The following is a 12338-nucleotide window of genomic DNA, read 5'->3' on the forward strand; positions in this document are numbered from 1 at the left end:
TAAATACCACAACCTAAATTTACCACATAAACTAACCACCAAAACTAATTACCTAAATTAATCACCTACTAATTACCTAAACTAACCACTTAAACTAATTACCTAAAACCTAAACTAATATTTTAAGAAGAAACATACCTTGAGAGGTGTAAGGGAGGAGTGGTTTGAGAGGAATGAAGGAGGCATTCCTCATTCATGTTTCGAGTTATATATAGAAACACCATTCCTCTTAAAGTCATCGTAATTTTACGAGGAATCTACCAGGCCCGCGTTTTTAGAGTTACAACGAATTTAGAAGGAAACATTACAACGAATCTACAAGGAATTATTTACAACGAATTTACAAGGAAAGCATTACAACGAATTTACAAGGACAGCGTATTACGAGGAATCTACCAGGCCCGTGTTTTCAGTTACGACGAATTTACTAGGACTATATATGAAATCCCGAAAATCAAATCCCTAAACCCCAAAATCAGTTATCTATATAACACTACCCTTTTACCCCATCATCCCTTTTATCCAATTTTCTCTTAAACCATAAAATCCAATTAAATCCTTAAAACCCAAAGCATAAGTATTATAATCAGACAACATAGAAATGTACTAAGTTTTAAACTGACTTATATACTAATTAAAAACTGATTTATATACAACGAATTTACAAAGAAAGTATTACAACGAATTTACAAGGAAAAAATTACAACGAATTTACCATGTCCGCGTTTTTAGTTACAACGAATTTACAAGGAAGGATTGCAACGAATTTACAAGGAAACTTTTACAACGAATTTACAAGGAATGTATTACAACGAATTTACAAGGACAGCGTATTACGAGGAATCTACCAGGCCCGTGTTTTCAGTTACGACGAATTTACTAGGACTTTATATGAAATCCCGAAAATCAAATCCCTAAGCCCCAAAATCAGTTGTCTATATAACACTACCCTTTTACCCCATCATCCCTTTTATCCAATTTTCCCTTAAACCATAAAATCCAATTAAATCCTTAAAACCCAAAGCAAGTATTATAATCAGACAACATAGAAATGCATTAAGTTTTAAACTGACTTATATACTAATTAAAAACTGATTAATATACAACGAATTTACAAGGAAAGTATTACAACGAATTTACAAGGAAAGAATTACAACGAATTTACCATGTCCACGTTTTTAGTTACAACGAATTTACAAGGAAGGATTGCAAAGAATTTACAAAGAAATTTTTACAACGAATTTACAAGGAATGAATTACAACGAATTTACAAGGACACATGTATTACGAGGAATCTACCAGTCCCGTGTTCTCCATTACGACGAATTTACTAGGACTATATCTGAATCCCTGAAAATCAAATCCCTAAACCCCAAAGTCTATTACCTATAACATTATATCCTTTTTACCACATCTTCCTCTTTATCCAATTTTCTCTAAAATCCTAAACTCCAATTTAATCCTTAAAATCCAATGAATAGTTATTATAACCAAACAACATACACATGCATTAAGTCTTAAACTGATTTATATATTTAAAACACATATTACATCATTCTAAATCATTCGAGATTTTATCAATATCAACAAAATATTGATCATCATTGTTTGCATTGAACTCGTCTTCACCTTCTTATTTATCATAACGTCGGAAATTTTCATATTGACGGTTATCCGGATCAATAAGAGAGATGTCATCAGTTTGTTGTTCAAATACTTTGACTTCAATGATACAAGCTTCTTCTTGAAAATGTGATTCCAACAATTATTCCTCCATGAGGTGTAATTTTAATAGCAATTAATCAAATTATTCTAGAATCTCTAAACCGAGGGAATGGAATGAAATTAACTTGCTCGGCTTGAGAATCTTTACAACGAAATCAGTTTGGTAAAATACACTTAAAACACGTTTTCACCAAAAAGATAATGTTAACATGTTTCGTCGTAAAAGCCTTGTAAAGTTACAAGGACTTTACAACGAATTTTCTCTTTCCTCATAAAATAGATGTAAATTTACATGTAAGTTACGACGAAGTTTTTTCCTTGTAACTTTAATAGGATTTTACAACGAAAGTCAGTTTCATCGTAAATTCCTAGTAATTTACTCGTAAATTTACGAGGAATATAATTCCTTGTAATATTTCCTTGTTATATGCATGTTTTCTTGTAGTGAATCTATGTCTTTTACGGAATTAACATTATATATAGACATTTTTACGTATTTTTTATATTATAAAATATTAAAATAATAAATATATTGAATAATTGACAAGTCAGTAATTAACTATTACATATAAAAATAAATTGACACAAGCACGTAAATCTAAACAATCACTCATATTTATTTACAATCATTATATGGTAAAGAAATTCAAAAAATCACTTTTTAATACTTCACTGTTGTAAATAAATCCAAACAATCACTGTTTTAAATGACATATAATTAAATTTAAATGATATTAATATATATACACAATATATTTTAATATAGTTATTTATTGAATGAGGCTTCCTACTAATATGGTTTTATGCACATTTGTATTTTTTTATAATTTGTTTTTGAAATTATTGATAACAAAATTTTAAGTATAGAACTTTTAATACTTTTAGTAATTTATTATCATTTTAAAAAAATTCAATGCAGATTTTGAATTTTTTGTTCGGTAATGTAGACAAGAAAATATGTTGTCAAAAAAGATTGAACCCAAGCTATTGAGTTCTTCACAAAAGAATTAAAATTAAAATATTAAATTTTCAATATTTTTTCAAAGAAATTTCTTTTATTATTCATTTCTTTAAAATGGGTTAATGGATTTTTTGTTGTATTTAATACTTTATTATTTATATGTTAATACTTTAATTATTTCATTAAAATAAAATCTTACTGCAACTTATACATAAAAAAAAGTCAGTCATCGATTTTAAGAAAATAATAAATTTTATTATTATTATAAAATTTACTGCATAAATCTACAGTTTTTACCACATAATTTTTACCGTAAATTACATTTAATTACAAAATATAGTGCAACTCTGCTTTAATACTATGTGTCGCCAATCAGAGTCATAGCCAAGACCGGTCATGGATAAAAAAAATAGTTTTTGATATGTCATATAAATATCTATCAATCGAGTTAGATCTTTTTGCACTAATGATCTTGCCGACGTGCTGAAAACAAGTAACAAGTTGATCTGTTCATGTAGTTGGCACGTTATCACTTTACTTAACTCCAAAACTCCGCTTTAATACTAGGGCTTTTTTAGGGAATAACCAAAAAAAATAGAAATTAGATTTTTAGGGAGAGAGAAGAGAGAAATAGGAAGAGAAAAGAGGAGAGAGGTTGGGATTTTAGATAGATTGTGAATTATGGGTTTTTTTTAGGTTATTAAGCCCAATTTCCCATATGTGTCGCCAATCAGAGTCATAGCCAAGACCGGTCATGGATAAAAAAAATAGTTTTTGATATGTCATATAAATATCTATCAATCGAGTTAGATCTTTTTGCACTAATGATCTTGCCGACGTGCTGAAAACAAGTAACAAGTTGATCTGTTGATGTAGTTGGCACGTTATCCCTTTACTTAACTCCAAAACATCTACATATGTCATCTTTGAACCTTCGCGTCTTTGGTTTGTCTGATTCATAAATATCTTTTATCTTTTTACCCAATAGTCGGTCAAAATCAGATTCAGCAAAGGTATATCTTTATTTTCCTGACATCTAAAAATCAGATTTAAATTTACTAAGAAGGAAAACTAATTAACTTTTGAGAAAAACTTTAACTTAAGGCTTTCTCTCTCTAATATTTTTCTCTGCCTTCTCTCTACACCTACCACCGTTGCGAACTCGTCTCCGGCCGGCGGTTCCGGTTTCTCTAGCCGCCGCCGGTCTGGTTTTCGTCTTAGGCTTTCCTTTTATCTTTTTTTTCTTGTCCTTTCTTAGCTTACGGCCATGCACCCTCCTTCTCGGTGGTGGTCCGTCTTAGGTTTTCCGGGACGCGGTGGTTCATGCTCTGTTTGTCGCCGGCGTAGGTCTCTGGGACCGTACTGTTCCCATCTTCGGTATTGGTCGCCGGCTTCTGTCTTCCAAAGATGCGTTCGAGCTGAGAGTAGGGTGATTTGTTCTGGTGTTTGGAGGCTAATTTCGGAGGAGTTCTCGGCGGCGGCGATGGAAGCTCTCTGAAAATCGAGCCTATGTTGCATGCCGACGATTCCTATACCTCTAATATTTGTCGTTGGAGGTGGATTCGACGGCCTTTGGTCTTGTCCCGGTGATTCCGGTGGTTTGGTTTCGATTGATTCAGCGTCGGCCTCTGTTTGGGATGGAGTTGGTGATTTGAATTCCGGTGATGGTACGGTTGCGGCCCCGGCGGCGAGCTCTAGCCGATCGAGACGACAAAGTTCTTGCATCCGACACGCGTCTCCGCGGGGTTGTGGATTCAACACGTGGATGATGATTTGGGTTGGAGCAGTGGTTTGTTAGGCTCGGGTTTTCCAGTGGGCTTGAACGATTTCGTGTATGTGTGGGCTTTTCGTTTTCTTTTTCAGTTGTTTTGTTAATGGGTTTTTGTGTAAAATATCTTTGTTAATAAGAATATTTCAGATGGCAAAAAAAAAAAAAACTAATTAACTTTTACAAAGCAAAAAAACAAAATTAATCTTGGGGTCCCGTTTCTTTACGTTTATATCCATAATAACTTATTTGTGTATTCATAGCTAAGAGAAGGTCGTCTCTTGACGTTTTACAGCTTTTGTTATTCTTTATATAAGAAAAAAGGAAAAGCTTATGCGTCTCGTAACTACATCTCTCTCCAACAAACACACATAAAGACACTTAACATTTTGTTAAAAAAAAAAGACACTTAACATGATCTCATGCCTACTTAGACCAAATATTACACAACATTTTATATAAAGACGCTTAAGATGATCGCATGTCTACTTAGACCAAATATTACACAAGATTATATATAAAGACGCTTAACATGATCGCATGTCTACTTGGACCAAAATATTACACAAGAAACCTTACAAGAGACTCGTACTCATACATCAACAAGTGGTTGATCTTTTTGACTTCCCAGCTCCACCTCTAGCGGCAGCTGCATCCTCCGCACGTGCACACCCAAAACGACGCTCTTCTCTAACTCTTCCCCACTCATGCAACGAGACGTGTAATCTTTTCCCGGAGAGCAAAAACTCCGCCGCTTGAACCGGCGTCAAAACCTCCACGATCTTCTTAAGTGTATATAGCCTCAGCTTATCAGCCTCCGCTATTAAAACCGCCATGCCCTCTTCATGCTTATCTAAAGCATCTTCAACAGCCACGTCAGCTTCAACCGAGTCCCTCGAGAAAGCCGTGACGGCTATTGGCATATCAGCAACATCCTCTTGCATATTCGCAGAAAGCTTCGTTATCTTATCTTCTTTATCTATCACCTCCACATGCAAGTCGTTGATTTTGGCAAGCTGCATCGCGTTTAGCTCGCTCATGGAACTATCACCGTCATGCACATCGACGACTTCTTCATCCATCTTGAGGAGATACTGAAAAAGCTGAGTTTCTGCATGGGAACCACATAGAGCGTATATGATTCTCATGAACGATGAAGGACGACACCCTCCAATCCATAGAAGACCATTCTCTAGAGAAGAGTTCCACGACGGTGCAAGGTAGCCAGAGCAGCATCGGTCGGCCAGCTCCAATCTTCTTTCGGCGTATTTTTGGAAGTCGTTGACGATTCTACCAACGAGTTCTTCGAGTTTGTGATGATCGTAGGCGTTGGATTGTTGACTCATGAGCCCTTCTTTGAGATCAACTATGTGTTTAGATTGTGTACACATCCACTCATAGTAACATTCCTTTTGAAGGTGTCCAATCCCACAAATCGAAGAACTACCACTCGCCATCTCTCTTCGTTGGTTAGTTCGTGAAGTTTATTAAACGTTACTCGATGGTCTTATAGACATCGGATTGGTGGATGTATGTGTACTCTTTAATTATATTTATATTATATATGTGCGTTAAGTTAAAAACTGTAATTATAATAACATGCAGATACGCCGGGTACGTGTTATCAAGATACGAATTAGCTTTATGCGAAATCGTAGTTTAACCTTTATTATAATTGAATGTTTCTCTCTTGGTTTGTGGATCTTTCTTTTTAAGACGGAAACGGACAAAAGGGCTCGGATGAATGTAGTAGCACTTGCCTGACAATAATTTTGGACGTATATGTCAAATTGAAATATAAACTTAAGATACAAAATATCTTCTTAATATCTTCTCGTTATGACCGTTGGATTTAATTATGTTTAATCTAGCGGTGTCTAACGATTTTCAAATCATATGTAAAAGGAGCATCCACTGCATGCCTCCCATAACTTCTTATTTTTGTAAATGTATAATAGGTAAGGATATAAACATTTATAGGATAATCAAATTATGATAATTGATAAATTTTTATATTTATTGATAATTCAAAGATTTTTTTTTTTGTAATTTATATGCTTGTAAATATATTATATTATTGTTTTTAATTATAATATTTATTACTTTAAATAAATATATGAAAATTTAAATATTATTCAAAATTAAATTTAAATATTATTTTAGAAATTTCTTAAAGAAAAAAAAATATTTGTTGTTAAATCCCATGTTTTAAATATATGACATCACAAGTTCCGTATATATATATATAAATATTTTATCACTGATATTAAATTATTTTTATGATATTTTATGGTTTTATAAAACTTATTAAGAAAAACGAAAAATAAATCGATAATAGTAGTAATACAAATTAGTAAACAGTTCATTCATTAAGTTAATTTTTATGAAATAGAAATTTATATAAAATATTTTTATTTTAAATCAAATGTTTTAAATATAAGAAATCACTATATAATATTTTTTAAAGATATTGTCTTTTCAAAGAAAAAAAAAACAGATTGTCTTTTTGATACTAAATTCTTTAATGATATTGATATGAGTTTATAAAAAAATATTAATAAATACGAAAATAAAATAGATAATTTAAGTAGTTGCAAATAGTAAATTTTTTATTCATTAACGAAAAATTATGAAATTGAAATTTTTACTAAATAAAAAAAATCCTATTGTTAAATTACATGTTGTAAATATAGCAAATTGCTATACATTTTTTTATTTTTGTCATATTGCCTTTTTGATGATATTTTTTATTATATTGATATGAATATATATATATATATATATATATATATATATATAATAGAAACATAGGTAATGGTAATTAGTAAATAATTTATTCATTAAAGAAACAATTGTAATTGACAATTTTAAAATTAACATGAGCACGGTACATATAATACATAAGTGAATGCTAAAATAATATTATAGAGATTTTTCTGTCAATTGTGTGTTGCTAAAACTTCAAATTCAACCTATTATATTGCATTAATTGAACTCTGAATATTATTAATATTATTAATATTCTTTTTTAATTTCTTAAAACAATTGATAGAAAAACAAAGGTTAAGCAAAAAAAAAAACAATTGATAAAAACCCACACTAAAACCATCTCCAATGTATTACTCAATATTTTACTCCAAAATGTATAAATCTAAAATGAAATTGAGTTTTACTCCAATGTATTACTCAATCTTTTACTCCAAAAAGAATATTCACAAATGATTCCATTTTTATTTAGTTAATTATTGTTAGTAGTACCTTCTAACTTATATAAATTTAACAATCAACACCAACTATTTTATATTTACAAAATTTTTGTAAAAAAATATTTTAAACATTTATTATTAGAAAACAATTAGAGATTTTCTAACTTTAATTGGTATAACTTTCATCATATGCAATTTTCCTAATTCAAAAACAAAATTATGCATTAAAATAACATAAAGAAAAAGAAAATTCTTTTGTTATTTGAGTTATGTACATGATCCAAATATTTGTGCATGTATCAAGTTCAACAGTATAAATTATTTCAGTCCAAATGTTGATCCATAAGATAAACTAATTCATCCGTTCCGTTTAAACAATACTTCATCGATTCTGAGAATGATTTACCAACTAATTAAATTACTTATTTTTATTATATTATATTAATTTCATATTATTTTGTTTAGTTCTGTTTTTCTTTAGTTTTTAAATATTTTATTAAAATTATTAATATTTTTTTGTGGATTATTATATATTTTCATGTTATTGTATTATTTAAAATATGAAATAAAAATATCCAAAACTAAAAGAATTTTCTCATAAATAAAAATAATTTAACTTCAAAATAGAATTGGGTTCGAAATTTTTATTTTTTTGTCACATTGAATTTTTTACTATAAAATAGAGTTTAAAGTAAAAAATGGAGTAGAGCTGGAGATGCCCTATCGGTTAAAATCCAAAATTGTTCTTGCAGATGCAATATACTTAAATACTATGAACACGCCTGATTACGTTTTCTAACTGTCCCGGCCTAGCCGTATAAGGCTCGTAACAGGTTTAACTATGTTTTATCAAACATCAATAACAGTTAGGCCTTCGATTACAAAACATGTGGTCAGAAGAACAAAGCCCACAATCATAACACAAACAAAAATAATATTAAACTTTTGATAAATATATATATATATACCAAACTTTTTTTTGACAAAGATTTATATATATAACCAAACTTGATAAAAATATATATATGTATACCAAACTAAACAATCTCGGAAAATTCTGCATGCCAATTTTTTTCTTTAAGCTTACTGATTTAATTGTAAAGTAAAACAACGATGTTAATTATCTATTTTTATGTATTTTGCTGGCGAGAGGAATGAACAATCAGCTCCTACATTGGATTTCACAAAATAGAAATATATAAATTAGATGTTCACTAATACACTTATCTTTATATAAACTTTATTTTTCTAGACAAGACGTTGTAGCCCAATGGTTAGGACGGGTCCCCGCCTGCACCCAGGTAGGGGGTTCGATCCACGCCGGAGGGAACTACCTTGCAACGCTCTTGTCACCCACACGGATATGGGCCATGCTTTCGGCCCATTTGAAAAACTGGGAGGGGCGTCTATCCGTGGGCATTCCTTCCCCTTGGGGATTAGTCTGGGCCTTCTGGGCCTGGGATACCCCCAAGACAAAAAAAAAAAAAAAAAAAAAAAAAAAAAAACTTTATTTTTCTATGGAAAATGTTCAAATAGTATTCAATACCTGAGAATAACGAACGTGATCGTTGTGAGCATAAGATGTTTTAACCATCGTTTCCCATTTTGTAGATTCAATAATTTCTTGATTCAGTTTCTTAGCACCAACTTGACCAAACACGACGCCGTAAGGTCTAGGGTTCACCGGAGGGAGGAGTGTTCGTCGAAGCCAAGGCCTAGACGGAGTTTCTGGTAAAGGTGGCGTAGAAATCGCCGCTGTACATTCCTGCGACGTTCTCAAAACGTTCCCAGACCTTTTGCTGCTTGTTCTTCTTCTAATTGCTTCCTCCGCAAGAAACCTCGAGTCGTGAATGGTCGTCCGTTGGATCCTCGACGGAGTTGAGATGGAGTTTCTAAACATTCTGACTTCTCCAGAGTGTGAGTGGTTAGGAAGAATCTCTCTTCTTGTCCTTGGTGGATACAGCTCTTGAGACTTGCTCATTCCTCTGTTAACCCTTTTGCAGCTCTCTGCTTGCTCCGGAGCAGAACAAGAGGTTCGGTACGGAGAGATAAAACCGGAAAGACGCCTAGTTGACCAGTTTGGTAAACCGGTTTGTTCACAAGAATGATTCAGAACCCGGTTTGATCCTGAAACCAAAGGAACCGGGTTTGAAATCTTGAATGAGTTCTTGGCACAAAGCCTTGGCAAGAATCCACAAGCTTTCTTGATAGTAACTTCTGGGTAGATTCGATGATCAACATCATCATCATCTTCATCATCATCATTGTTTAAATCATCGTAAAGGCTCTGAACAATAGCGAGATGCTCATGTTCTGCGGCTACTTGACTTCTTTGGCGAGTTACAAGAGCTTCTCTGTTTTGTAGGGTTTGCTTCTGCTCTGAAGAGCGTTTTTGTTGTGTGAAAGCCATTGCTTTAGCAGCTGGTAAGAATCTTGACATCATTAGATCGAGATTTTCTCTAGACGACGCATCGTCAGCTCTCTCACCGTTCTTCTCGATGATGTCGCTCACACCACTCGTGCTGCAGTTAACAGAGAAGGTTCTATTAGAAGAAACTGTATACAAATCTTCTTCTTCGTCGGTTTCTAGTAAACCTGACTCTTGAATCAATGTAGCCATGTCATCTTTTGGTTTTCCAGGGATCTGTTCCCACACAAAAGGTATTGAAGCTGGTTCTGAGAGATGATCGAAACTCTGGTCTGGTAATACAAAAACCGGCGTGTCTTGTTCTTTCCTTAGGCAGCATGATCGAGCCTCTGGTCTGGTAATAACTGTCTTCTTGTTATCTGATTCACTTGCATGCTTCGTTTTACTTGAAATTCGCCTTATTGATGGTAATGGAGAATACAAATCCAGTTTCCTCCCCTCCATTCTTGATAAAGAAAGAAATTAAAGAATCGAAGTTATCAAATCAAGTAACAGAAAATAGGAAAAAGATCAGTCTATGTTTTTGGGATTGTAGACTATGTAGTTGTTCCTACTAAAGTAGTAGATAAATAAAGTTTATTGTATATAGGGCCGCCGAATGTTTGGGGGCGCCGAGATTGAATGCTTGAGTTTATGGAAATAGGAGATGAATTTAGATAAATAATTGTCAATAAAGGGACTTTTCTGGACTTTTCTCTTTGATTTTTCTTTTCTATAATCAATTTTTCAATATTTGTAGCAGATGGAATTTAATGTAAGATCTTTAATGTTTTCATTTCATATAGTTGAGCTTGATAACAAATCCCATCACACGCAAGATTTGATTGAAAACTAATGATGAGATTAACAACTAAGTACTTTTGTTTTGCTGTTGGAAATTAACCTGCTATGCATAGAAAATGACGTCGTTAGACAATAGAATACAAGAAGATCAGAGACGAACAATTTGGCATTAGTGTAAATCATTCTTCGGGCAAAACGTGAGGAGTGGTTGTGTTTCAAGTTTCAGCTATTCTTACAAAAGCCAAAAAAAAACACAAATGAAAAAGTACAAAAAAAAAAGAGTTAGGTGAGCCAAATAAACACTGAGTGAAGTGGACCGACTTTAGTGGTAATGCAAAGCATGTTCTTCTGTCCTTTTCCGAGCCACGCAAACGTTTGATCATGGTGCACTAGTCTGCTTTCTTTTTCTCCAAATATACTAATTGCGACGAATATTTGTTCAAAGTCTTTTGAAGAAAAGTATCGTACATTACCTCGATAGATCATTAGAGTAATTAGCATTTTAGTATTTTTGTAGACAAACAAAAATAAGATTTGGCAACAAACCTTTTAAATTTCGTTGTTTGTAACATGAAACAGAAGTTTCTCATTATTTAGAAAACCTGTTACTCGAGATCTCTTCCTTTCTAGTTCTAATCGGCCCGATCGAGATACAGCTGCGTGAAGCATTAGACTTTTTTTTGGTCTAAATGTTAAATGAAGCATTAGACTTCCTAAAAGTTATTGAAAGTTTTTATGTAGCCATAAACATCTAAATTACAAAAAAAAAAAATTATAAAAGTTCTGAAAGAAATGTTTCTAGGCACCGAAATTTCAAATTCGATTCTAACTCTGATACTTCAAGCTTCAGTTACTTTATCAAATAATGGACGTACTACTACTAATCCAATAAGTACTAAAAATGAGAAACAATAAAACGGTAGTAAAAACATTACTTCATCCACAACGCTAAACTTGTATGGTCACGCATACATGAAATCAAGATTTTAAGACTTTTTTGATATTTACGATCGTAAGTCAAGACTAGCCATGTGGTAAGTTTAGAGTTTTGGCAACCGCTTTAGATCAGATCATGTGTTGGTTTTCTCGGGCCGAAGAACCCATGTGAAAGCCTCAATGACCAGTGTAAACTGAATCTGAAACCGTTTTTACAGCTGCAAGTCGTACACCATCAGACTAACTCGTACTGGTTCAAGATTTAGATTTTATTTAATTCTTCTTAGAGAAAGTTTATTTGTAAATTACCACCGTTTAAAAATTACTTTGGACTATTCCATATGTTCAGGTTACTCTATAATAAAAGAAAAAATATATTATTTCATACTTTACATGTCAAAAAATGATGTCATAATAAAATGTAGTTAAAATAAGTAATGTTTCAATTATACTTTTTACAAAAAACAAGTCTATTGCTAAAACTCGTTCAATCTTAATTTATTTCATATAATTTAAATAAAAAATTGTTAA

At 32.3% G+C, this 12338-nt stretch overlaps 2 protein-coding genes across 2 annotated transcripts; both read right to left on the reverse strand.

Moving 5' to 3' along the window:
* Positions 1–4801: 4801 nt before the first annotated feature.
* On the reverse strand, positions 4802–6372 carry LOC108851826 (protein DOG1-like 3). The gene has a single exon (XM_018625296.2). It carries the CDS (start codon positions 5909–5911, stop codon positions 5054–5056), a length of 858 nt encoding a protein of 285 aa, XP_018480798.1. The 5' UTR covers positions 5912–6372; the 3' UTR covers positions 4802–5053.
* Positions 6373–7342: 970 nt separating this feature from the next.
* On the reverse strand, positions 7343–10689 carry LOC130511054 (uncharacterized). Its single transcript, XM_057007850.1, has 2 exons — positions 9207–10689; positions 7343–8829 (listed from the first exon to the last, which is right to left on the reverse strand). Exons 1-2 carry the CDS (start codon positions 10530–10532, stop codon positions 8791–8793), a joined length of 1365 nt encoding a protein of 454 aa, XP_056863830.1. The 5' UTR covers positions 10533–10689; the 3' UTR covers positions 7343–8790.
* Positions 10690–12338: the final 1649 nt, after the last annotated feature.

Source organism: Raphanus sativus, chromosome 4 (genome assembly GCF_000801105.2).
Source record: "Raphanus sativus cultivar WK10039 chromosome 4, ASM80110v3, whole genome shotgun sequence".
Lineage (NCBI taxonomy): Eukaryota > Viridiplantae > Streptophyta > Magnoliopsida > Brassicales > Brassicaceae > Raphanus > Raphanus sativus.